At 58.5% G+C, this 23,808-nt stretch overlaps 3 protein-coding genes across 10 annotated transcripts in view; all 3 read right to left on the reverse strand.

Annotated features, from left to right (window-relative positions):
• Positions 1 to 8,037: 8,037 nt before the first annotated feature.
• On the reverse strand, positions 8,038 to 12,103 carry JOSD2 (Josephin domain containing 2). Of its 3 annotated transcripts, none has more exons than XM_081031240.1 (5): positions 11,780 to 12,103; positions 11,098 to 11,257; positions 9,439 to 9,564; positions 8,363 to 8,557; positions 8,038 to 8,281 (listed from the first exon to the last, which is right to left on the reverse strand). In XM_081031240.1, exons 2-5 carry the CDS (start codon positions 11,241 to 11,243, stop codon positions 8,182 to 8,184), a joined length of 567 nt encoding a protein of 188 aa, XP_080887366.1. In that variant the 5' UTR covers positions 11,244 to 11,257; positions 11,780 to 12,103; the 3' UTR covers positions 8,038 to 8,181. The 3 variants fall into 3 exon arrangements, with proteins under 3 accessions (XP_080887366.1, XP_080887367.1, XP_080887368.1); XM_081031241.1 differs by having other exon boundaries at positions 8,049 to 8,281; positions 11,098 to 11,260; positions 11,780 to 12,006; XM_081031242.1 differs by having other exon boundaries at positions 8,049 to 8,281; positions 11,738 to 12,006.
• A 162-nt stretch (positions 12,104 to 12,265) lies between these two features.
• Positions 12,266 to 16,593, reverse strand: ASPDH (aspartate dehydrogenase domain containing). Of its 4 annotated transcripts, none has more exons than XM_081031208.1 (7): positions 15,145 to 16,593; positions 13,824 to 13,968; positions 13,480 to 13,564; positions 13,237 to 13,386; positions 12,935 to 13,155; positions 12,711 to 12,865; positions 12,266 to 12,415 (listed from the first exon to the last, which is right to left on the reverse strand). In XM_081031208.1, the coding sequence occupies exons 2-7, from the start codon at positions 13,880 to 13,882 to the stop codon at positions 12,372 to 12,374; spliced, it is 714 nt and encodes a 237-aa protein (XP_080887334.1). In that variant the 5' UTR covers positions 13,883 to 13,968; positions 15,145 to 16,593; the 3' UTR covers positions 12,266 to 12,371. The 4 variants fall into 4 exon arrangements, with proteins under 4 accessions (XP_080887334.1, XP_080887333.1, XP_080887331.1 ...); XM_081031207.1 differs by lacking the exon at positions 15,145 to 16,593 and adding an exon at positions 14,187 to 15,045; XM_081031205.1 differs by lacking the exon at positions 15,145 to 16,593 and adding an exon at positions 14,187 to 15,045 and having other exon boundaries at positions 12,268 to 12,415; positions 13,237 to 13,564.
• A 323-nt stretch (positions 16,594 to 16,916) lies between these two features.
• The window catches only part of LRRC4B (leucine rich repeat containing 4B), a 34,558-nt gene continuing 27,666 nt past the window's right edge, over positions 16,917 to 23,808 (reverse strand). For 2 of the 3 annotated variants that reach the window (XM_081031151.1, XM_081031152.1), the window contains one exon: positions 16,917 to 19,415. In XM_081031151.1, coding sequence (XP_080887277.1) covers positions 17,574 to 19,415 — 1,842 coding nt within the window. In that variant the 3' untranslated portion in view covers positions 16,917 to 17,573. Of the gene's footprint in view, positions 19,416 to 21,582; positions 21,734 to 23,808 lie in introns of all 3 variants that reach the window. The other variant, XM_081031153.1, reaches the window with a different exon arrangement.

The raw sequence follows: 23,808 nt of genomic DNA on the forward strand, positions 1-23,808 counted from the left end.
AAGGATGTTTGTTCTGAGGCAGATAAGAATGTCACCAGCACACAGAGATCCTGCCTGCCCTATCGATTACCCAGTTATCCGGTTGTACGTTGCGGTCTCCCAGCTGTTGGAGTAACAAGAAGACGGGGTACGGAGGACAGGATGGGGATGGGGAGGGCTGAGGTAGGGCAGGGGTGTGAAGGCCTCAAGGGGAGAGAGAGCCACTGCAGATACCAGGTGTGGGAGGAAAAGAGACTGCGAGAGAGATGAGGGAGCCGTTCAGGGAGATTGGAAGGGGGAGACATGGAGGGAGAAATGGTGGGGGGTGGGGTAGGGTATAGCTGTGCAGGAGAGAAGAGGGGCGCAGAGAGGGGGTGGGACAGGATGGCGGCAAAGGCAGTGCTGGCAGAACAATGGGGGTGAAGAGCAGGGTTGGAGGAAAGACAGGAGGAAAGAGTGAGGAGTGAAAAATCAATGAAAAGAAGGTACAGGGGAAAATGCGCAAGAGTGAGGATAGACAGGAAGAAAATAGGAGATGCCCTTGGCAGGGGGAGGGAGGAACAGGCATGGTGTGTGTGTGTGTGTGTGTGTGTGTGTGTGTGTGTCAGAGACAGAGGGACACAGAGGGGAGAATTGAACAGGGAAAGTGAAGAGCAGCAGGCAAAGCCGAGCTCCCTGAGTACAACCAGTAGAAGCTGCGAGGCTGATATGAGATGAAAACAGAAGGGAAGGAACCGCAAACGAAGGGACAGGAGGAGAGAGAGGAGAGACAGAGAAGCAGATGGAGGAAGGGAGGGTGTGGAGGACAGCCTCACCCGCCCTGGGAATCCCCTCCCCTCATCCTCTGTCCTCTGTGGAGCCTGGGCCTGGGGACACGGTGCCTCCACACCTCCTGGGGGGCCGGTGGACAGGCGGACAGGGAGGAGATGAAACACAGAGAGAGGCAGGGCAGGGAAAGTCAGGAGGAGGGGAGAGAAGCTTCCAGAGAGGGTGGGGTTGGGAAGAAGGTTTAAAAGGACAGGAACATCGTTGGAGGAAGAAAAATGGGGAGAGGTGTGTGTAAAATAAAGAGGAATGAACAGTGAGGGTCAGTGTGAAAGACAAGGGTGAGAAGAATGAAGAAAACCTGTGGGATGGGGTGTGGACAGACAGACCGACAATAGAGAGATTCACAGATCAGGAGGGGAGCGGAGTAGCAGCACGAAGAGAGAAAGAAAAAGACACCGTCAAGGTGTGAGCAGAGGAAAGTAGAATGAAACGTGAGGTAAATTGGTGCCTGGTGGAGAGAGTGTGTGTCAGACAGACAGACGGGGCAGAGATGAGACCGTGTGTGAGAGACCTAGGAACGGAGGAGAGAAGAAGACAGAAGTGATGGGTACCCAGAATGGGGGAAAGAGGGAGCAGAGGCTCATGGAAGGAGGGACAAGTAGAGAGACAGAGGTTGATGAGTGACAGGAAAGTTCTCTTCTTCATCGGAGCCCCCGTTTTCTCACCTGCTTCTCCAGATGGTGGGAGAAGTAATAAGGCAGGACCTCTAAGGACCAGAGAACCAGTGCCCTCTGGTGGGCACCCCGCACACAGTTCTGGCACTTTTCTATCTTTCTTTGAGGTCTCATTCAGTCCCCCTCTCCCCCCACCTCCCCACACTGGGGAAGTGGCTATTATTATCCACGTTATTTTCCCAATGAAGAAATAATATTGGAGCCCCAGTCTGTTGTCACTGTCACCGTGAGGTGAAGATGACTGGCTCCCTCTACAGTGGTGGTGACTGAGGCTCTTAGAGGACACCCAAACCCTTCTGTCTGAAAAATGCAGAGCTTCCACTGCTGAGAAGGAAGAAGAGAAACAGAGGAAGCTGGTGGAGTGGAGGGACAGGGAAGAACAGAGTTGAAGGAGCAGCTTCAGAATGTGTAAATTACCCAGCACACAGTTGGTGCTCAATTAGTGCTCCTTCCCTTTCCTGAAGGAGAGCAGGAAGGAAGAGAACAGGCAGCAGAGAGGAAGGGAAAGGGGAAAGAGAGAGTGTAAGGAGGGGAGGCCGTGCTTATAAAGAGCCTGGCACACCATAGGTGCTCAATACATGCCCATTCCCTTCTTCAGGAGAGAGGAGGCAAGTGATAAAGGAGGCAAAGAAACCACCGAAGAAAAATGGGGGGAAAGACAGCCTAAGGAGAGAGGGCTGTGGGTGGAAATTGCCAGGCATACAGTAGGTGCTTGTTAAGTGTTAGTTCTTTTCCCAGGATAAAGAAGAGAGACAGAAAAGGGTGGGAGGGGAAAACTCGAGCAGAGAGAATGAGTAGGAGAAGCTGTGAGGGAAGAACATATGTAAAGCAATGGGCACACAGTAGTTACTTGATAAATGCCCACTGACCTCCCTGGTAGCAAGCACAGAAAGCAGGTAGGAGGAGGAGGCAAGCAGAGAGGAAAGGAGAAGGGAGAAGAACCTGTGAGGCAGGAAATGACAGGCAATGTATATGAAGGAGCAGTACACAGCAGGCACTCAATACATGCCTATTTCTTCCCCCAGGAGAGAAGTGACATGGCAGAGAGGAGGAAGAGAAAGAAGCTGGAGTTGAGAAGGAGCCAGGGAGAAGAGAGGAAATGGGAAAGAGAGTGTGCAGGTGAGGTGGTGGGCACACAGGAGGCACTCAATAAATGCTTGCAACTCTTCCCCAGAAGAGAACCCGGAGAATACAGGGAGGGAGAAGCTGGCCGAGTGAGAGGGGCAGGGAGAAAGAGGCAAGAGGAGATAAGGTGGGGTGTTAATTGCCTAGCATACGGTAGGTGCTCCAAAATTGCTTGTTTTCTTCCCCAAGAAAGAGCAGATGGAGAAGTCAGAAAAGAAGGAACAGGAAGAATTGAGGGGGAGGGAGTGTAAGAAAATTGTCTGGCACACAGTAGGTCTTCAATAAATGCCTCTTTCCTTCCCTGGCAGAGAGCAGAAAGAAGCATAGGACAGCAGAGACCACAGAGACAGGAGGGAGAGAAGAGGGTAGAGAAAACACAAGCAATTGCTTGGCATACCACAGGTGCTCAATAAATGTGTGTTCCTTGCCTTGGAAGAGAGCAGAGTGGCCAGAAAGAGAGGATAGAGGAGACAGGAGGAAGAGGAAGGGAGAGAAGAGGTGTAAACTGCCTAGAGCACAATAGGCGCTCAATATGTGTCCATTCCCTCCCCCAGGAGGGAGCAGAAAGTTGGAAGGAGAGGACATGAATAGCTAGGGCAGAAAGGAATCTGGGAAGAAAAGAGTGTAATGAGAGGAGACAGTGTAAATTTCCTGGCACACAGTAGGTGCTCAGTAAATGCCCATTTCCTTCCCAGGAGAGACCAGGCAGATCAGGAAGAAGTGAAAGGAATCAGGGTGGAAGGGACAGTACGAGGTGCAGAGGCAGTGTGTGGAAATTGCTTCGCAAACACTAAGGAACTTAATAAACGACCATTTCCTCTAAGGAAGGGAGCCAGAAGCACAGGAAGAACAAGCGGAGGGCATGGGAAGTGACAGGGGAGACGAGAGAGTGCCAGGAGAGGCAAGGGGGCATTTCTGGTACACACAGCAGGTGCTCCATACATGCTGGGAGCAGGCAGAGACCAGAGACCGGGAAGGGAGGCCAGGGGGAGCAGGGAGAGTCTGAGGGCAGAGGCCACAGCCCAGCCTCCTGGTGGCTGCCCCTCCCCCCAGGGCCCAGCCGACCCTCCAGCTGCCTCTACTGGAGCCAGGACAAGGGTGCGTTGTCCTGGGCCTGGCACAGCCTGGTAGGAGGGAAGGGGCTGCCCTTGTCTGCTGTGTCTGGGGCAGAGGATGGGGCTGTTGGGGCACCACCTGGTCTCTGAGTCTCTCTCTGGCTCTGTGTCTCCGTCTCTGAGTTATCTCCCATATCACTCTTTGTCCTGCTGTCCCACGGTCTCTTCCAGTCTCTGGGGCTCCTGCATCTATCTCTCTGTCTCTCTTTCCCATCTCTCCATCTGTCTCTTGGGCTTCTGTGTCTTGCTGTCTCTGGGAGGAAGGACCCCCAACCCCAGCCCTAGTTCCGGCCCCCCCCTCACCTGGGATCAGGGCAGGGGTGCTGAGCTCAGAGCTGGAGGAGTGAGGAAGGGAAGAAGGAGGCAAGAGGAGCAAGAGAGGTGAGGACAGAAACAGCTTTATTCAGCAGAAACCACCGCCGCAGAGGGTCGGGGCGGAGCCTCCATCGGAGAGCTGGAGAGAGGTGGGGTCGGGGAGAGAAACCAAGAGAGACAGAAACAGAGACAAGGAGAGAGATAGAGACAGGGAGAGAGAGAGAGAGAGAGAGAGAGAGAGAGAGAGAGAGAGAGAGAGAGACACGGGCAGAGAGAGACAAGGGAGAGAGAGAGGGAGACGGGGGTGGGGTGGGGAGAGAGAGACAGAGAGAGACAGGGACAGAGACAGAGACAAGGAGAGAGAAAGAGAAAGGGAGAGAGACAGAAACAGGGAGAGACCAAGAGACAGGCGGGAAGGAAGAGTCAGAGATGGTGAGAGAGAGATGGGAAGACGGGCCGGAAGACAGAGGCAGAGAGAAAGTCAGGAAGAGAGAAATGGAAAGACAGTCAGTGACGGAGACACACAGAAAGAGACAAAGGCATAAGAGACATGGGAAGACAGACAGATAAGAGAGAGATGGTGGGGAAGAGAGAGGAAGGACAGAGGCAGACAGACTTAGGAAGGAGAGGGGGAGGGATGGAGACGAGACACAGAGAAAGCCTGAAGGAGAGACAAGAGGTAGCGACAGAGAGAGGCAGAGAGCCCCGGGGGCTGGAACCGCTGTGCGGGCAGGATTCAGGGAAGTCGAGGAAGGACGCGCCCCTCTCACCTGGCGTCAGCGTCGGCAGTCAGCCCAGGCCCGGCCTGCTGATTTAAGGGGTGCCCTGGGGGCGGGATCACTCCCTCTCACTGCCTTATCAGGTCAGCCCCTGGCTCTGCGAGCTAAATCGGGCCTCAGCTGTCAGCACCACAGGACGCAGGACAGCTGTCACTCCGCCTGCACCTGCCGTGTGACCACGGGGGCGTCCTCCCCTCCCCTCCTGCGGCTGGGTGGGGCTGGGAGCGCCCTGCTGTCTGCATAGGGCTCTCTTGGAGTCCCCTCCACCCACGCTCTGGGACCAGACTGGCTGGGCATTCTTGGGTGAGGGGCAGCTTGAATCAGGTGTTGCTGCTATTCGACGTGGGGGCCCCAGCAAGTGGGGGTGTTCTGTGCACCGTGGGGCAAACCATCAGCGCTCAGTGAGTGCGCAGGCCCCATGCGTGGAGGGTTAGTAGCGATGCGTCTCTGGGACCCAGCCCCTTCCCCTCCTGTCCCTGGCTCCTCCAGGGCTCGGACCATATTAGGCCACAGCTGCGAAGGCACCTGGGGAGGTCACTCAGGCCCCAGAATAGAAATAGAAACACTTAGGGAGTCTGCCAGGCTGTCTGGGACAGGGTGGGACAGGCGACAGGCAAGACGGAGGAGGGGGCCCCAGAGGGCCCAGGGGGACAGGAACAGAGAGAGACAGGGGCCCAGAGGGACACAGAAACATCCAGAAAGAGAGACTGACAGGGACACAGATGGGGACGACGGGGGTGGCGGCTGTGGGGGGCGGTCAGAGACCCAGACTGGGGAGAGAAAGCCAGCTGGAGAGGCAGAGGGAGGAAGACCCTAGGAGGAAGCCTGGGTTGGGCAGAGTGGGGAGTGGGGACCGCCCCCAGATTTGGGGTGTCCAGGGACCCCAGCCATTTTCCCCTTATGTGCTGTATGACTTTTCACTTTACAAGTTGCCCTTTGACCTCTGGAAGTCTTGGGAACCAGAGCTCACCAAGCCCAAATGCCGGTATTCCCAGTGGCTTTTATGAGAGCATCTTGTTGGTGTCTGCTCTCCGCCTCCTTTGGGGTGTCGGAGTTCAGCTTGTGTGCTCCTTGGAGGAAGTTACTGTCTCGGTGGAGCCAAGCCTAAGGCCTAATGGGAGACGTGCCCCAGGCCGGGCCCACCTGCCTCCCCCATTTCAACCTGGCACCTAATGGGGAACCCCACTTTTGCCCAGGCTCCTCTCTACCTGCTTCCCTCCCTGGGCTCACACACACTCAAGGCTCCTAGGACAGGCCTGTGAGCCCTGAAGCCATCTCCCTAGTCCCTAGTCCTTCTCCCCTGATGTCACCTGGCCTGTCACATCCCTTACGTCCCAGTGAGCACAGCGTGTCCCCCAAACCCACTCCTCCTCCCAGGGTCCCACCTGTTGAAGGTGGTTCCACTGTCCCCTGGGTCCCAGGGCCAGACCCCTGGGTCCCTTCTTACTCCCCCTCTTCCTCATTCCCAGAGCCTGCCAGGCCCAGAGCTCTCCTCTGTCACTTTGTCTGTCCCCAGGGTGGCTCAGGCCTCGTCCTCTCCCATGTGGACTCCACAGCCTCCCTGACCCCCAGTCCTCAGTCTGCCCCCACACAGCCCCAGAGGGTCGCACCCAGGACTGACCTGGTCCCCCTGCTCAGAGCCCCCTCACCTCCCCCGCCTTAGCTGGCTCTTGGAGGCACCATCATCTCTCATCACCTCCTCAGATAACTACAGGGCTAATGGCTTCCCGCAGTGTTGTGGGTCTCAGAGTTGTTTCCAATTCTGGAAAGGCCCCTCCCCTTCCTTACCCTCCATTCCCCTCTCTACCCCACCCCTCCCCTTTCACTGGCCCTCTGGAGAGCTCCCCTCAGCCTTCTAGAGCCAGCCCCCCAGGTCCCCTCGCTTTCCTGTGGCCCCTGGAGCACCCAAAGGAACCCATGGAACCTGTTAAAGCCCCCCCCACAGGGGGTAATCGTGTCCTCTTGTGTTTTCTTCCCCACCTGAGCTGTGGAGGGCAAGAGCCGGGCTGCACAAGCCAGACCCAGAGCTGGGGCTCAGGAAATGAGTGAAAGGCTGACAGAACAGGGAGATGCAGGAAGGGACAGCAAGCCCTGAGGGGAAGGACATGGAACAGGAGGGGGCCTGCTCTGGTGAGAATGTGGGGAAGACAGCTAATGGGACCCTGGCCTTGCTCTTCTCAGATCCCAGCTGCCCACCCTGGGCATCATATTCCCCCTTTATCACCTCTCCACCTTCCCCTCCTTGCCTCTCCCTCTCCACACCCGGCACCACCCAGCCCCAAGGCCTTTGCGTGGCTGGCTGCTCTCTTCCTGGAATGCTTTTCCTCCAGACGTGCCCAAGGCACCCTCTCTCCCCTCCTTGCAGTCTTTGCTCAAATGACACCTTCTCCTGGAGACCCACTGCCCTAAATGAACCCTAGCACTGCATTTGTTTCCCATGGCTGCTCTAACAAAGTTCATGGCTTAAAACAATGCACGTTTATTCTTTTAACACTTGTGGCGGCCAGACTTCCAAAATAAATCTCACTGGACTAGTCAAAATGTGGGCAGGACAAGTTCCTTCTGGGGGCCCAGGGGGAGTCTGCTTCCTTGCCTGTGCCAGCTCCTAGGAGCCGCTCTCATTTCCTGGCTCATGGCCCCTGTGTCTTCCAAGCCCCCATGTGGGGGCTGGCTCTCAGCCCCTGCCTGCTTCCTTCTTCAAGTCTTTCTCTGGCTTTCCTCTCCTCCCTCCCTCTCCACCTTTCAGAACCCTCACCATCCTTCCTTTGGAGAGTGCAGGATCCTCTTCCTATCTCAATGTCAGCTCCCAGAGCAACGCTGACTCCCTCTGCAGCCTTCACTCCCCTTTGCCATGTGACTGAACATATCCCTAGGTTCCAGGGATTAGGCTGGGGACATCTTTTAAGGCCACTACCACAATTGAAGGAATAGAATTGAGAGTCAAGAAATAAACCCATGCTTTCTCCTTGGCACTTCTCTCTCCGAACGGTCTACTGGCACCTATTTGTTCACTGCTGGTCTCTCCCTGCCACCGGAATGTGGACCTCCCGAGGGCAGGGAGGAAGCCGAGGTCCAGGATGGTGTGACTCGCAGGAGGTCATAAAGCTGGGGGGCAGCAGAGATCCAGCATTAGGGTTCCTGGCATGGCCCGCCTGGGTGCCCCGCCTGTGACAAACAGAAGTAACTGAAGAAAAGGGGGCCCCACTCAGACTCGGGCCAGGCCTGGAGCAAATCTGCAGGTTTATTGAGGCAGCAGCAGCATAGGGAAGCAGAGGCGGGGGAAGGGAGAGGGGCCTCCGCAGGGTCCATGAGGCGCAGGCACAGGGACGCGCTGGGTGGACGGCAGTGGTTCCCTCCTCCACGGCGTCAGTCTGTGCGAAGCCAGCAGCCCGTTTCCTCCACGTCCCTGGTCACCACCAGCAGCACTTCACACAAGCCCTGAGCTAGGGCGGCTGCCAGGAAGGCCCTGGGCGAACAGACAAGGAGACTGAGGTCCAGGGGGCCTCGGCTGGCCTTGGGGGAAGGGGCCTCATCACCTCCCCCTCACCTGACGCTGTCCTCATCCCCCAGGGCCTCAGGCGCCCGCAGCTTGGAGTCCAGGTTGTAGTAGACACCGTCCACCTGGCGCAGGGCCACCCAGTGCCGCCGGCGCAGGGGCAGGGACAGCAGCCCCAGCGACACAGGCGAGGGCAGGTTCAGGATGAGCCCCAGCACGTGGGGCAGGGCCAGCTGGGACAGGGGCCTGTGTGGGCGGGGCCGGACACGTGGGCAGGGCTGAACAGACTGGGCATGTGTGGCCCAGGCTGCCGTTCGGCGGTGGCGCCTGAACCCACCAAGGACCCTCCTCAGTCAGCCCACCGTTTCCTTTAACTCGCCTGTTCTCCCACCCACCCACCCACCCGCCCATCAAAAACCCCCAGCAACCATCCAACTTCCTTCTACTATTCATCCCACCACCACCCACCCATCCAAGCCTCCGACCACCATCCACCAACTCTCCATTCACTCTTCCCACATCTACCATTGATCTGTCCTTTATCCATTATACACCACCTACCCACCACCCATCCAAAGTTCCCAAACAACTAACAACCACTCACCATCCAATGACCAATCTACTGTTCACCCAAACACCATCCACCCACTGATGCAGTCACCACCATCCAACCGGCCACCTACCTACCCACCAGCTTATTCAACATCCACCCAACTCACCCATCCATTACCCATCCACCCAACCACTTATTTGCTGTCCACTGCCTATCAACTAACTATCCATCCTTTATTCACTCAACCACTCGCGTACCATTCATACAGCCCATCACCCAATCACCGTCTACTCAACACATCCAAGCTCCATTAACCTTCCAGGTAGTCACCCAGTTACCATTAATTTACCCAGTATCCATCCATCAACTCACCCATCAACCATCCAGAAATTCACACATCCTTCTATCACCTCCCAAGCCATCAGTCTGCCAGCCATCATCCACCATGTAAACCTTCCACCCAACTACCTCTTCCTCCTTCCAGTCCACCCATCCCCTTCCTAATTCCATCCACATTGACCACCATCGTGAGGCATGCACCATCACGTGGCACCCATGGCACCAAGCCTCCCACCTCCTTCTGTCCCACCACACTGCGGCCAGGCCCAGTCCCTGCAGGGCGGCCATAATCACGTTGACGTCATAGTTGCCGGTGCCCAGGAGGCTGCGATGGGGGTTCAGCCGGGAGTCGGGGGCCAACCTGGTTGGGGGGTGATCAGAGTCTGAGTTTGGGGTCACTGGAAAGGTCTCCCCACAAAGCAGGAGAGTCCCAGGGTCCATGAGTCACCCACCCTTTGAACTCTTCCCTCTTTTTAACCCTTGCGACTCATCAGCCCCAGGCCCTACTCTGCCTGTCCTGCTCTCTCTGCCCTGTCCTCCAACCACGTCTTCCTGTTCAGGCCTTGTCCTCTGCCACCGGGACCTTCACCCAGCCTCGTCTCCCCCCTCCCGTCCATCTCCCACAGGACCAGGGGATCTTTTACACCTGGTGCTGACCCTGTCCTCCTCTGCTCCCAGCCCTGCCTGGTGCCCTGTCACCCCAGGATAGAGTCCCAGCCCCTCAGCCTGGCCTTAGCGGCCCCACATGGTCAGGTCCCTGCTGGCCTCCTAGCCTCAGCCCCCACCAGCCCCTTCCCAGCCACCTGTCTCCAACCACATCTCCTGTGATCCTGCCCCCAGTCTTTCCTCCAGCTGTCCCCCAGAGCAGGAGGGTTACCCCGCCAACACTCGTCTTTCGGGCCCTGCCTCCACTGAACAACAGGACCTTTGTTCTCTCTCTGGGCTCTTGGTGGTCAGGGCAGTGGGAGGGGGTGGAAAGGAGAAAATCTGTATATTATTTTTCTGTGTATTCTGTCTGCCTGGCCCCTCAGGGCAGGGCGCGTATCAGACACAGCTTTAGGTCTCCAGCATGGCCTTGGCACGACTGTGTTGAATGACACAGGAGATGGGTCAATTCTCTAGTAATCAATCTGAGGGGCTAAGACTCAGCCATGGGAGGGCTGCAAGCAAGAGAGAGGGAGATGGGGTCTCTTCTGGGTACAGGATCCTGTGGAGCCTGCCAGGGGTGGAGAGACTGGAGGCTGACGGGAGGATCCAAGGGACAATGGGTACTGAGCTGGGGCCAGGGCTGTGGGGAAAGGAGGGGGACGAGCCAGAGAGGTAATAAAGAAGTGATGTTTGAAATCTTGAACAGTGAGGAGGAACATTCCAGGCTGCGAAGAGGACGAAGCCGTGACAGGCAGAAAGAACAGTTTGTGCAAAGGCCCAGGGGCATCACAGTGGGGGTCCTTTAGGGACGGGAGAGAAATGTGGTTTTTGGGGAGCAGTGAGATGTGAAGCTGCAGAGGCCAGTGGGGAACAGCACGGAGCGGCTTGGATATCAGGCTGCAGGCCTTGGGACTTCTCCCCGGGATGCTGGGGAGCCACGGATGGGCTGTGAGCAGGGGAGAGGCGGGGGCAGCACTGGGGCATGTGAGGATGGACTGAAGAAGAAAAACCACAAACGGGGAGGCTAGAGGGAAAGTGGGGACCAGGGCCCAGATAAGAGAGGGTGAAGCCTGAGTTGGGGTGAGGCCCTGGGGATGAACAGGGAGGCAACACGTCCATCTCTGAGTCCCAGGGTCCAGCTTAGGCATGTGATGGGGGAGCAGAAAGCCGCTGGGCTGCACCCCTGCCTTGCTGAGACCCAGGTGGGCAGCTCTGCTTCTCCAGGGGTGGGGTGGGTGACGGTCACCTCTTGCAGATCTCATCGGCAGCCTCCTGGCTAAAGAGTTGCTGCTGGAGGACGTTGTTGAGGGCGTGGATGGCACACAGCTCCAGGCGCTGCCGCTCGTGGTACACGGAAGGCGGGCCCGGCTGTGCTCCCGGGCCCTGGGACATGCCGCCCTCGGCTCCTGCTTGGGGGGCGGGGGAGAAGGTGTTCGGGGGCCTGGGATCTGGAGGCCCAACTTGTCAGCAGGCCCTCGGGGCGCCACCATTGAGACGGGGCTCAGAGCAGCCTGAGGGAACGCTGGGCCCTTGACCCTTTTCTGGCAACAGGGTACACCCTCCATCCTCCATTCCTAGGGAAAAGCCTTTTTCTGCTCACCCAGCAACATAGGAATACCCCCACCACGTCCCTAAGTGAAAGGGTCCTATGGTGGTCACCTAGCAACAGAGAACCCCCCACCAGGTAACAAGTCTCTTCTCTGGTTACTTAGCAACAGAGGAATCCTCCTCTCCTGTCTCTAGGTAACAGGGTCTCTTCTGGTCGCCTAGCAACAAGACGACTCCCGTCCCCTGTCACTAAACAACAGGGTTTTCTCTTCCTGTCACCTGGCAACAGGGCCCCCTCCCCGGACACCAAGTAGCAGAGCCCTTTCCCCAACCCGTACCCCAACCGCAGCGCTTGCCCGTTGCCCAGCAACGCCCCTCACCCCGCCTGCCTCTCTCCTCGCCGGAACCAGGGGCTCCCGCATCCCCCTGGGCAGCGACTGTAGGCTCCGAGTGTGGGGCGGGCAGCACGGCGCTGACTGGGCAGGCCGGGCGGACCACAGCTCCCGGCGGCCGCCGCGTGCCGGACTACGACTCCCGGCGGTCCCCGCAAGTGCTCTTATTCCGCACGGAACGTCTGGGCAAGCGTGGCCCGGAAGTTCCGCTACTGCTCGGAGAACGGGGGCTGCAACTTCGGGACTGTAGTTCTCCGCGGAGGATCCCGGAAGTGTGTCCTACAGAGTCCCCTTCGCTCACTACCACGCCCCCTGGTGCTCAGAGGATTCTGGGAAATGTAGTAGGCACGCTCTCGCGATAGCTTCCAGGCTTTTTGCTCCCGGGGTTCCCGCCCCCTGATATGGCGTAACGTGCAGCGCGAAGGTGCAGCTTGACGTCACAGAGAAATTAGAAGGGAGTAGAGACGCCAGGCTGTGCAGTAAGAACCTCCAATCTTTAATGAGACAGGAGGGAGGTCCGGGGAAACTGAGGCCAGAGCAGCTGCAGGACGGTGGTGGGGGCGAGGTAAACGAAGGCTTCTCAGCAGAGGTGGATCCCCGGCGTTGAGGGGAGCTGGCAGCAGCCTACGGGCAGAGACGAGGGATGAAAGGCCGACACAGAGAAATGAGACAGAGACACCTGGGGGAAGGGACAGACCCAGGGTGGGGTGGAGGAGGACCTAGAGAAAGGGACCAAACCCAGAGTGGGACAGAGACCCAGCAAAAGGCACAGAGACACAGATAAAAAGATTCAAAGTCATGGCATAGAAGGCCAAGGAGACTCAGAACCGAAGGCCAACCCCCAGACACGCGAGCAGCACTGCGGGATGGAGACCCAGCTCTGCCGAGCGCGGAGCCGTGGCTTGGGGCCGGGCCTCACCCCGGAGGCTGCGCCAGAAGGCAGTCACGGTGGCCGAGCCGGTGACGGCGCCCGGCGCGGCGGGGTTCTCCCGGTGGGTGCGCACAGCGAAGCTCCGTCCTGTGGGGCCTGGGGGTCCTCTCAGCTCCACGTCCACCACATGCATGTCGCTGAGGCTGGGGCCAGCGGGGTGGTCAGTCTGGCTGGCCCAGTCCCAGCCCAATCTCCCGACCAGCTTAGCTCACCTGAGGTCAGCCACAAGCACCCCGATCACACGGTCGAAGCCCAGGCTGGGGGCAGCCAAGGCAGCCGCCGCCATGGTGTTGGAGTTGCGGGGGGCAAATGGGCAGAGGCCCCGGACCGGGCCTTCGTACAGCACAGTGCGGGACCCGCTGCTGTGCGCTGCCGCCAGGGGTCCCTCAAGCCGGAAGCCATCAGGATGTGTGGCCATAGTAACACGGAGGCTCTAGAAGTAAGAGCCAGGGTCAGGGGGCCCTGGGGTCTCTGCAGGCCCCCTCTGGATCCTGGGGGCCCAACAGGCCCTCACCTGGAGGCCTCCAGCTGCATCCAGTCTGCTGATGTCCTCAGTACCCCACAGGGCCCCCCGGGCCACGAACACAGCATGGTGCCACTGGTGCGAGGCCTCCAGGAGCCGCTGTTCTGTGGCCTGGTCAGCCAGTGCTGACGGCGACCCGACCTGGGGTAGGTGAAGGTGGGAGGGACTGAGGTCGGGATGGGAACATCCCACTTTGGGGTGGGGTGGGGCCGAGGCAGAAAGGGCAGGGCTCACCAGGAGATTGGCGTGGCGCAGGATCTGTGCCCCAGATTCATGGATTATTTTGGGATGGGCCACTTCCACCACAAGGTCAGGGTGCCTGGGAGAGGGGAGAGATGGGGGAGGGCCTTGGAGAGGTATTAGGCCTCCCCTCCCCAGATTTCCTTAGTCTATAGAGGCCTGTCATTCTTCACCCTGGCCTGGGAGGGGGAACAGGATGTATGGGCTTGTCCCATGGCACATTTGGGTGAAGCAAGGCCCAGAGAGGGTAAGGGATTCCCCTGAGATCACACAGCAGCTAAGGAAGGCTAGAACAGGAGCTTCAGGGAGCCCCACTCTCTCATGGCGAGGTCACTGACCTCTCCCCAAGAGCAGCGAGGTTCTGGAGCTGCAGGGAGGGGGGCACACTCCCCGCCATTCGTCCTGGGTCACGATTCCAGACAAAAACAAGTTCTAGGCCCAGTTCCGGTCCCTGAGTCAGCAAATGGGAGACCAGGGACTGTCCTAGGGAGAGGGAAAGAAACTCAGAGAGGGGAACAGAGAGAGGGGGACAGAGACACAGAGAAGGATGGAGCCCTTTGGTGGGGAGTGGAAGATGATCAGGCAGACAGACAGCCAGGGCACAGATAAAGGCATAGATGAAAGGGGTGTTTGTGGAGGACATGGGGGCGTTGGGGGCTTCAGGAGGGGACCTGGGGAAGAGGCCCCAGGCAGGGACTCACCAAGCCGGCCGTAGCCCACCACCCCCACCCTCTGCGGGACCCTGTCGAGGGCCATGTCCTTGAATCTGGTGGTCTGCGATCTGAGCTCTGTCCGTCGCCTGCTGGCTGGCCCCCCCAACACACACACACCAGGCCTGGGCAGCCGCTGATCTTTGGACATTTGACCCTTGAACCTTTCCCAAGCTCTCCCCCTTCCCAGCAGAGGCCCAGAGGCGAGGGTGCAGATTTGCTGGGTGGGGGCGGGGTGACAACCCTGAGGACAGTGGGCATGAGGATTTGGGGTTCCAGTGGCCCTGCGTGGCCCCCACTGTATGGGCGGCTTCCTTCTCTGCATCACTCCTTCCTTCCTGCTGATGTGGAAAATTTCCTCTGCAGTCCCCCGCCCCCCCTTCTGGCCGGCCAGGTTGTCATGGAAACTGCATCCTGCTTGGGGTGGGGGTTGAGAGGGTTGGGAGCAGGGAGAGGAGATGGTGATGGGGCCTCTGGGCTCTCAGTCTGGCCCTTTGTGCATTTCCAGTTCCCATCCTGTGGCCGCTGCACCCAACCTTGGCACTGTGTTTGTGAACACTGTCAATGGTCCTCCGTGTGGTCCTCCCTTTGGGTCTCTGTATCTCTCCGATCTCTCTCTCTCCATCCCTGTTTCTCCACGCTGGATCGCCATCCTTCCAGCCCCTGCCCCCATCTCCTCTGGGCTGGCTGCCATTCTGTACCCAGCCGGGCCAAGACATCATTTCCTCCCCACCGTGAGGTCTGAGGGAGGCCTGGCCTGGTCATGCTCCGTCGTCTCCCCACATCGCAGCAGGAGATGGAGTTCCACTCACCCTAGCCCCTCTCCAGAACCTCCTTCAGTTCACCTTGACTTCTCGTCTTTCATTCTCCCCTTCCCCAGCTGTGCCATCTGGCCCCCCCATCCTGTGCTGTATTCTCACTCCCAAGCCTGTCCCTCCCCACGCCCCACCTCCCACAGGTCAGTGAGAAGCCTTTGAGGCCTGGGGAGGCCACGAATGCCCCCCAAAATGAGCCTCAGCCAGTGCACCTCATGGGTGCCCGGCATTGGAAATGGTGGAGGCTGCGGCAGTGCTGGTTCCCTGCCCCCAACTGCCACCTGGTACCCGCTGCAGCGTTGCCACGGCAACCAGGATTGGCTCTGAAAGAGGACCAGGGAGAAAGAGAGCATGAAAGAGGGAGTGAGGGGTAGAGTCCCAAGTTGACAGGCGACAGAGCAGACATGCAGACAGAGCCCCGCAGCCGATAAGGGAAGACTTTGCTTTAGGGGCCTCAGGAGGGGGAAGAGATAAGATGCCGTGGGGCAGAAACAGACAGGGAAAAGGGGCAGGGCCACCCTGGACTGCGGCCAGGCCCTCACAGAGCATACTGGGCCCTGGTGTCGACCTGGGGCTTCCTGCCTGCCCTGCATTCAGTCCTCAACTCCATGGGGCCTGAGTGTCGCACAGCACCCACGCCTGCTGTATGTGCTGTCAGGTTGGGCTGAGGTGAGAGAGAAAACGGCTGAGACCCAGCCTACGCCCCGGCCTAGTTCTGTGTGTCCATGGCTGAGCCGGCCTGGACTGGCCCCTCATCCAGAGTGGGCCCCTGCTTCCATTGGTCTCTGTCTGTCTAAACAGCAGGAGATGGCAGCCCAGGGAAGCCCAGCCCTCCCAAGGCTGAAATGCCAGCACCCTGGCCTCCCCCAGCCCCACCAGCAGCGCCCACTGTCCTGGGTGGCCCCTGGGTTTGCTCCCACACCCTGGCTCTGGGGGCTCTGCATGCGGCTCCCTGCCCTTCTGAGCACCAGCATAGTCCCCTCCCAGTCGGGGACCCCATCCGTCCTGCCTCTGCGTTAACAAGATGGAAGTGCAGCTCTGTCCTGCCCCGCAGGCCCCCGCTGCGGCTGCAGCACCTCACACCACTTTCCTCCTTCCCTCCCTTTTACCTTCCCTTTCCCGTGTCCCTCCTGACCCGCTCCCTGTGGCGGTGTCTTGAATGGGTTTGCAGTGGGGATGGACGCTCTCTGGGTTGGCTCTGTCATGGGCTGACCTGTGTCCCTCAGTAAGATGTATTGAAGTCCTGACCTCCGGGGCGTGCCTATGAGTGTGACCTCATTTGGAAACGGTCTTTGTAGACGATCAAGTTGAGATGAGGTGATGCTGGAGTAGGAAGGGCCATCATCCAATATGACCCATGTCCTTATAAAAAGGGGCAATTGGGACACAGAGACAAGCATGCACAGAGGGAAGACAATGTGGAGACCCAGGGAGAACGCCAGGTGGAGATCAGGGTGACGCTGCCACCACGCCAGGAACGTCTGGCGCGACCAGAAGCTGCAAGAGGCAGAGCAGGGTCCTCCCCTGCAGGTTCCAGAGGGGGCCGAGCCTGTCACCCCTGATCTCGCACGCCCGGATCCAGAACTGTGAGACACCACATTCCTGCTGTTCTGGGCCACCCAGTTTTTACTACTTGTTGCAGTAGCCCCAGGAAACTAATACGAGTCCCTCGGTTTCTGCTGAGAAGTGGGGACAGGGGAGAGGACCCCAGTACCTACCTCAAAAGAGCAGTGGGGAGATTAAATACTAGTGCTGGGTGACCGAGCCCCTCCTCGTGGGACCTCTGAGCTCAAGGATGAGGGTACTCAGCACTCGAGGGGCCAGCACCCCCACCTTCCTGAAGGCCCTGCAACGTCCTCTCATTCTGCTCCCCACCCACATTCACTTCGTTTTTTCTCTCCTTCATGCTTTCATGACCAAAAAAAATATTTTTTTACTTTTTCCGTGTTTTTTTTTTTAAAGTAATTACAGAGCAGGTAGTCATTGACGCAAACCTCCCTTCAGTATCAAAAGAGTCTGTGGTGTGGGTGAGGGCTGGGGCGATTGTGGGGGGTGGGCTGAGGCTGCCCCACCCCCAGCCAAGGGGCCTAAAGGACAGGAACGGACTCAGTAGAGGGCAGGGCCAGGGGGTGTGGAGGTGCTGACGACCACGTGTCTCTCTCTTCAGTTTCGCGGGTGGACAGGAGGGGGCTGGGGACAGGCGTCAAACTGCAAAAAATGAACCGTAAAAGGAGGGTTGTTGGGGGTGAGGGGGAAGGACGCCCCTCCGAAAAGCTCCTGTGCCCTGGAAGGCAGAGGGCCAGCATGTCGGTCAGGAGAGCGAGGAGGAAAAGCGGAGGGTTCCGGCCACTTCTCCTGAATCCCACAGCGCCTCGGGTCACCCAGGACCACGGGCTCCACGCCTGGGGCCCCACCCTGTCCTCGCCGGGCCAGCCGCCCTGGGGTCCAGATGGGCTCTGCGCCCGTCTTCCCCGACCTTCCCTGGGCGGCCCGCGGGGGCGGGGGCGGGGGCTGGGGGGCGGGTCCCAGTGGGTCCCGAGCCCGGGCCCGGGCCCGGGCAGCGTCAGATCTGCGTCTCTTGAACGTTCTCCTTGGAGCCGCTCTTGAAGAGCAGAGGTTCGTGGATGGAGTTGAGGCCGGGCGGGCCCTTGCCCCCGCAGCCGCCCCCGCCGGGGTTGCTGCCGTAGTGCGCCTTGAAGGCGGCTGCCACGTAGTGGTGGTGGTTGAGGTGGTCGCGCTCCAGGGCGGGCAGGGCCAGGTGGCTGTCCCCGCCCACGCCACCTCCACTGGCCACGGCGGCCGCGGCGGCCACGGACACGGCCGAGGCGGCGGGCAGCTCGTCTTCCACGTTGATGATCTCCACCGTGCGCGTGGGCCCGTGGTGCTTGTGGAGCTGGTGCTGCTTGCGCAGCTTGTAGAAGGCCACAAGCATGACGGCGGCCATGAAGGTGATGGCCACGAAGCAGCCGATGATGATCTTCGTGGTCTTCATGACGTCGTCCAGGTCCTTGAGGGCGTTCTCTGTCACGTCCGTGATGGGCACCGTGAACGCCTTCTCCGTGGGCCTGGAGGAGCGCGGGGCAGGGGCCGTGGTGGACGAGGAGGCGGGGCCGGCCGCATCCCCGGGCCGCGCGCCGCCCCAGGCGCCGTCGGTCGTGGGCCCGGGCGGCTCCTTCTCCGTCCCCCGGGCCTGCAGGACCTCCTCCCCGGGCTGCGTCTCCAGGGTCTCCACGGTCACCGTGGTGAAGTAGGTGTAGCCACCGCCGCCCCCTCCGCCAGCACCGCCCCCCGGGCCGCCCCCAGCGCCAGCAGCTCCGCCCGCCGCCCCCGGGTCCACGGCCGACACGTTGAGCGTGGCTGAGGCGGTGGTGTTGCCGGCCGAGTTCGTCACCATGCACGTGTACTGGCCCGTGTCCTGCACGGTGACGTTGGTGAAGTTGAGGGTGCCGTCGTGCAGGACGGAGATGCGCACGCGGTAGGAGCCGTGGGTCATGAGGGTGCCGTTGGGCGTCAGCCAGTTGACCGAGGTCATGGAGGTGCCCGTGCGGCACTTGAGCTCTGCGGCCATGCCCTCGGTGACATTGAGGTCCGTGGGCGGCTCCACGATGACCGGCGCGTAGCAGGTGAAGTGCGACTGGTCCAGCTCTCCGATGTAGCGGCCCTTGAGGCCGGCGGGGGCGTGGCAGCGGGCGCAGCAGGTCGTGTTGCTCGGCACCGTCTCCTTGAGCCACCAGCTCAGCCAGAGGACGTCGCAGTTGCAGTGCCAGGGGTTATGGTTGAGGTGGACGCGCTCCAGGCGGTGCAGAGGCGTGAAGAGGTCGTGGGGCAGCGACATCAGGTTGTTGTGGGACAGGTTGAGTTCCTCCAGCGACTTGAGGTCATCGAAGGCGTTGCGCTCGATGGTGGCCACCTGGGCGTGCATGAGCCACAGCTTGCGGAGGCTGGTGAGGCCCTGGAAGGAGCCGGGGCGGATCAGGTCCAGCCGGTTGCCCGACAGCTCCAGCTCCTCCAGGCGCACCAGGGCCGTCAGGTTGGGGATGTCCTTGAGGTTGCACATGCCCAGGTTGAGGTAGCGCAGGTTGACCAGGCCCTCGAAGGCCGCCTCCGAGATGTACTCCAGCCGCTTGAGCTCGCCCAGGTCCAGGCGCCGCAGCGAGGGCACGCGGTTGAAGGCGTAGGACGGGATGCTCTCGATGGGGTTGTTGCGCAGCCAGAGCTCCCGCAGCTTGGACAGGTACTCGAAGGCTTGCGTGGGCACCGTGCTCAGCCGGTTGTCGAACAGCTCCAGCGTGTTCAGGCTGGGCAGCCCGTTGAAGGCGCCCACCTCGATCTTCCGCACCAGATTCTTGCTCAGCTGCAGGATCTCCAGGTGCCGCAGGTGCTTGAAAGTGTCCGTCCGGATCACCTGGGGCGGGGGCGGGAGAGACACCAGTCAGTGACGCGCGAGGGGAGGGAAGGAGCGCCAAGGGCACGCGGGCCGGAGCGTCCCCAGCTCTCCATCTTTGCCGGGGGAGGGGGGGGCAGGAAGATCAAAAGACCACTTTGGGAAACGGTCTGAGTGTTTCTTATCAACCTGAGAGTTACCCCACGACCCTGCCTTCACACTCCTGCCACTTTCCCCAAGAGAAATGGAGACAGAGGCCCATCCCCCTGCCTAGGGTGGGTGCTCACAGCACCTGGGTTCATTCTGGCCTAAACCGAGGCCGCCCATATGTCCCTAGAGGGGGAAGGACAGCGCGCCGAGCGGTGCAGTGGACACTCCGGGCAGTCGTGATAAGGGACGAACTATCAACAGGCGCAACAGCTTGGGTGAATGTCACCGGCTTCGTGTTGAGCACGAGAAGCCAGCCGCACAGAGCGCAGCGGTGGGACCCCATTCGTCCTTCGCTCTAGATGTGCCGAGCGCTGTCTCTGGGCATGTGTGTGGGACAGGCCGGCAAGGGGCACATTCCTGGGGTGATAGAAATTGGGGGGGGGTTACATGGCTGAATGCAGCTGTTAAAACTGTGCACATAAAACGGGGGCATTTTATTGTATGTGTATTACACCTCAATAAAAAAGATTAAACAGCAGCTAACATGCGTTGAGCACGTCTTCAGTGCTAGACTCTGTTCTAAGTGCTTTATGGGCAACAACGGATTTAATCCAACAAACCGTCCTGTGCGATAGGTCCTTATTCAACACCTGAAACTGAAATCCATAAGCTCAGAAAACCAGATTTTTCATTACTTTGGCACCAAATCCCATTTGGTGGCAAAACCTGATCAGCACTCATACGAGCTGTTTAGGCCTTTTACTGATCCCACTCATGTGACTATTCAAGCCTTCACTCTAGAAACATTCGCACGTTTGATTAGGGGCATAAGATACCCTGACGTGCTATGAAAAGGTATGCTGTCTATTATTACCTTTCTACTACCAGAATGCCAAAACACATCTGGTCTCAAGCGTTTCACATGAGCGATTATGAATTCTCCCCATTTAAGTGGTAAGGAACAGAGGCACAGAGAGGTGCAGCGACTTGCCTAAGGTCACACAGGAGGAGACAGCAGACCTGGGATTGGACCGAGGTGGTCTGGCTCCAGAGTCCAGGTTCTTAACCCCTGAACGTGGCCACCACTCCTGGGGCTGAGGCTGCCGGGCCCCAGAAGGGGCAGTGCTGGGCTGGGCCTAGAAGGCAGAGTCTCACCAGATTCTCCTCACTGATCACCATGCCGGGTACACTGAAGCACAGAAGTCCATACAGCCATCGGATGGCATTTCTGAAGCCTAGTCAATACCATGGGGGATGCTTGCATTATAATATTAAGGGGAAATGGAGAGCACCACACAGTGTACTGTGTGGTCGAGACTTTGTAAAACTTAAAAAGAGGCTGAAGAATTCGGTAGCTGCACATAAGTGTCAGGAAAAGGCTGTAAGGAAATAGTCTGAGTTCTTTTTACAGTGAACTCCAGCTGTTGGGGATTAGGGGCCATTTTAACTCTTAGTTATTTTTTTTTCCTTCAATGGACAAAAACTACTTTTATAATCAGTAGAAAATCACTTTTTAAAAAGTTTAAAAAGCGAGACTATACCTGAAAGGCACCCAGCATAAGGAACAATAGTATTCCTGGTACAATCACACTCATAAAACAGTTAGCCACTATTTACCCCAGCACAATCCAACAGAAATACCCCGCGAACTATGTATTTTAAATTTCCCAGAAGCCATGTTAAATGAAAACGCAAAACAGGTGAAACCAATTTAATCGTACATTTATTTAGCCCAGTAGATCCCAAATATTATGATTTCAACACGTAATCAAGATGAAAACTGAATGAGAAGTCTGACTTTCTTTACACCCGGCCTTCCGATCCCATGTGTGTGTGACAGTTCACGGGCTCGGCGGGTGGGTTGCACATGTCACAGGGCGCTTTCCTGACGCCACGGTGCTTCACAGCACAATCACATTTTGTCCCCCAGCAGCCTGTGAAGAGGACCGTTAGGGCCCCATTTCAGGAAGGAGGGAATGGAGGCACAGGGAGGTGGGGACTGGCCAGGGCCCCACCCGCACGGCCACCTCTCACTGACCTGACGGATGGCATCGCTGTGACCATTCCACAGAGCTCCAGATGTGGCCACAGGTATGGCCATGAAGACAGCTCCGTTCACATCCCATGTCCCTGTCCTGGCTGTAGGGTCTATCACTCGAGCAATTGGGGCCTCAGGTCCATGGCTGGCCCTGAAGGGACAATGATGACGGCCACTTCGGGGGCAGTCAGGAAGGTGAAAGGAGGTCACAGGGCTAGTACACAGGCAGTGCCAGCTCCTCCAGAGTGCTCAGGGGCTCAGGTCACACCGTCATCGTTACTGTTACTACTGGTGTTGAGTAACTGCTGCTGTGCCACTGGGATTAGAGCCCTGAGCCTTCTAACCCAAGGCCACACTGCGGCCACCGATGGAGGATGGCTCCAGGGCGGCAAAACTCGGATCGTTAGTCTGACACTTGCTGTCCCCAATTCCCGAGCCCGGCCCTCTGTTCTCTGGCTCCCTATTCTGTTCCCCCCTCTCCAGTCCATGGCCCCAGGCCCAGCTCAGCTTGCCCCTCTCCCACCTGGACACCTGCCCACGGAAAGTCTGTTTATACCCATAGCTCTGACCCTCCCAGCTCACAGCCGTCCCAGAGCCCCATCATTCCCAGAACAAGACTCTTCCTCTCCACACAGACCAGGACGACAGCAGGGTACCACCCCCATTAAGACACGGTCCCTGCCTGGCGTGCCCTTCTCCCCTCCTCCTTCCCATCTCCCTCCTGCCTAGCAAGTCCCCGAACAAGGCAGACTCATCTCTGCCTCTAGGCCTTCGCACTTGCCGTTCCCCTCTGCCAGGAACACCTTTCCTGGCTACCTCTCCTCTGCCTTCAACACCCAGCTCAGGGTCTGTCACCTGCTCCAGAGGACGTCCTGACCCCATCTACCTACCCCGGCCCCCGCCCTGAGCTCCGCTGCCCCAGCTATCTGTCTGCCTCTGTCCCCTCTTGGGGTCCTTCCTGACCAAAATTGGGGTCCATTCCCTAGGTGGAAATCGGATTCCTGGGAATTTGGAAAACAACCTGGCACTGTGCCAGAGGGAGGGTCCTTGTGACATCAGGGTGCAAGGGACAGACAGACAAGGAACATTTGGGCTCTCAAAATGTTGGATTCCTCAAGTCACTTTGAACGGCTTACAGGGACATTGGGGGTGGAATTGGATCACAGAGGAAACGCACAGCACAGAGTAGGTGTCCAGGGAGGGACGTCCCCTCCCAACCTGCCCTCCTTCCTCTAATAAACACCAACCGAAGTCTCCTGGGGCCAGGCCTGTGCTGGGTACCAGGTTAGATAGAAGAACAGAGCAACTCTCTTTCTTCTGATAAAAGCAACATATACTCATTTTAGGAAAAAGCATAAGAAGAGAAGAAAAATCAGCCAAAGGGCCTGTACCGAGTTCACTTATGTGGACACCTTGGTGCATACCTCCAATCTCTTTCCCTGTGCGTACAATGCAGGGAAGTAGCTTCCATCATCTTTTTCATGCTTTTACAACATTTTGGTGATATGATCCCCTCTCCTGGGCCCTGCATTTCCCCGTAACAGTATTATATTGTGAGCATTTCCCATATCGTGAAACATGCTTCAAAAGTGATGTCCTGGCTATCTAGAACTTGTTCCCAGGCTACCCCTACTTTTGGACGCTGACATGGAATGGACAGGGCCCGTCCTTTATTGTCCTTATTATGCTTCCACAGTCTCTAATTTCCTGCGGTGAACATGGCTGACTCTTCAGCTGGACAAAACCTGGACAAAGTGGTATTTTGCACCCAGGAGGGGGTGAGTCTCACCTAAATCAAGCTGGTGGGTGGTTGGCCTAAGGAAGGTCCTGCCAGTGGGGAGGTGGCCCCTGCAGCACCTGGCTTCCCAGGGACCAAAGGGCAGAGATGATGGCAGGCTGGCCTGGGAGGCCGCAGGAAGGTTCGGGGAGGCCCCCAGCTGGCCTGGGGCCTCTGCGGCTGGCTGGCCTTGGGGCTGTGCCTGTCTATGCAGGAGGTTGAGGAGCAGAACAGGAGGCCTGAGCTCTGGAACCCTGGTTCCGCTGTGTGGGCGCCTGGGGCCTTGGTTTCCTCATCATCCGAGGACACATGCAGTGCAGCCCAGCCTGCACATTTCCCAGCACATCTTCTCACAGGACCATCCCTTGAGGTGCTAAACAGCAACATGACAAAATCTTTCCTGGTCAAAGGCATCAGGAGCCCGCGTGTCTCCCCCAGAGGTTCCAGTG

Source organism: Rhinolophus hipposideros (genome assembly GCF_964194185.1).
Source record: "Rhinolophus hipposideros genome assembly, chromosome: 21".
Classification (NCBI taxonomy): Eukaryota; Metazoa; Chordata; class Mammalia; order Chiroptera; family Rhinolophidae; genus Rhinolophus; species Rhinolophus hipposideros.

What these genes read in the sequence shown, in the direction of transcription:
- JOSD2 (XM_081031240.1), bottom strand. Translation starts at nt 11,243, where the DNA reads ATGTCCCAGGGCCCGGGAGCACAGCCGGGCCCGCCTTCCGTGTACCAC. An exon ending in GCCGATGAGATCTGCAAGAG is followed by an intron (nt 9,565 to 11,097) that starts GTGACCGTCACC and finishes CCCCCCAACCAG; the next exon opens with GTTGGCCCCCGACTCCCGGC. An exon ending in GTGTGGTGGGACAGAAGGAG is followed by an intron (nt 8,558 to 9,438) that starts GTGGGAGGCTTG and finishes CCGCCCACACAG; the next exon opens with GCCCCTGTCCCAGCTGGCCC.
- ASPDH (XM_081031205.1), bottom strand. Translation starts at nt 14,520, where the DNA reads ATGCAGAGAAGGAAGCCGCCCATACAGTGGGGGCCACGCAGGGCCACT. An exon ending in GGTGGGCTACGGCCGGCTTG is followed by an intron (nt 13,969 to 14,186) that starts GTGAGTCCCTGC and finishes CCCTCTCCCTAG; the next exon opens with GACAGTCCCTGGTCTCCCAT. An exon ending in GTGCTTGTGGCTGACCTCAG is followed by an intron (nt 12,866 to 12,934) that starts GTGAGCTAAGCT and finishes CGCTGGCCCCAG; the next exon opens with CCTCAGCGACATGCATGTGG.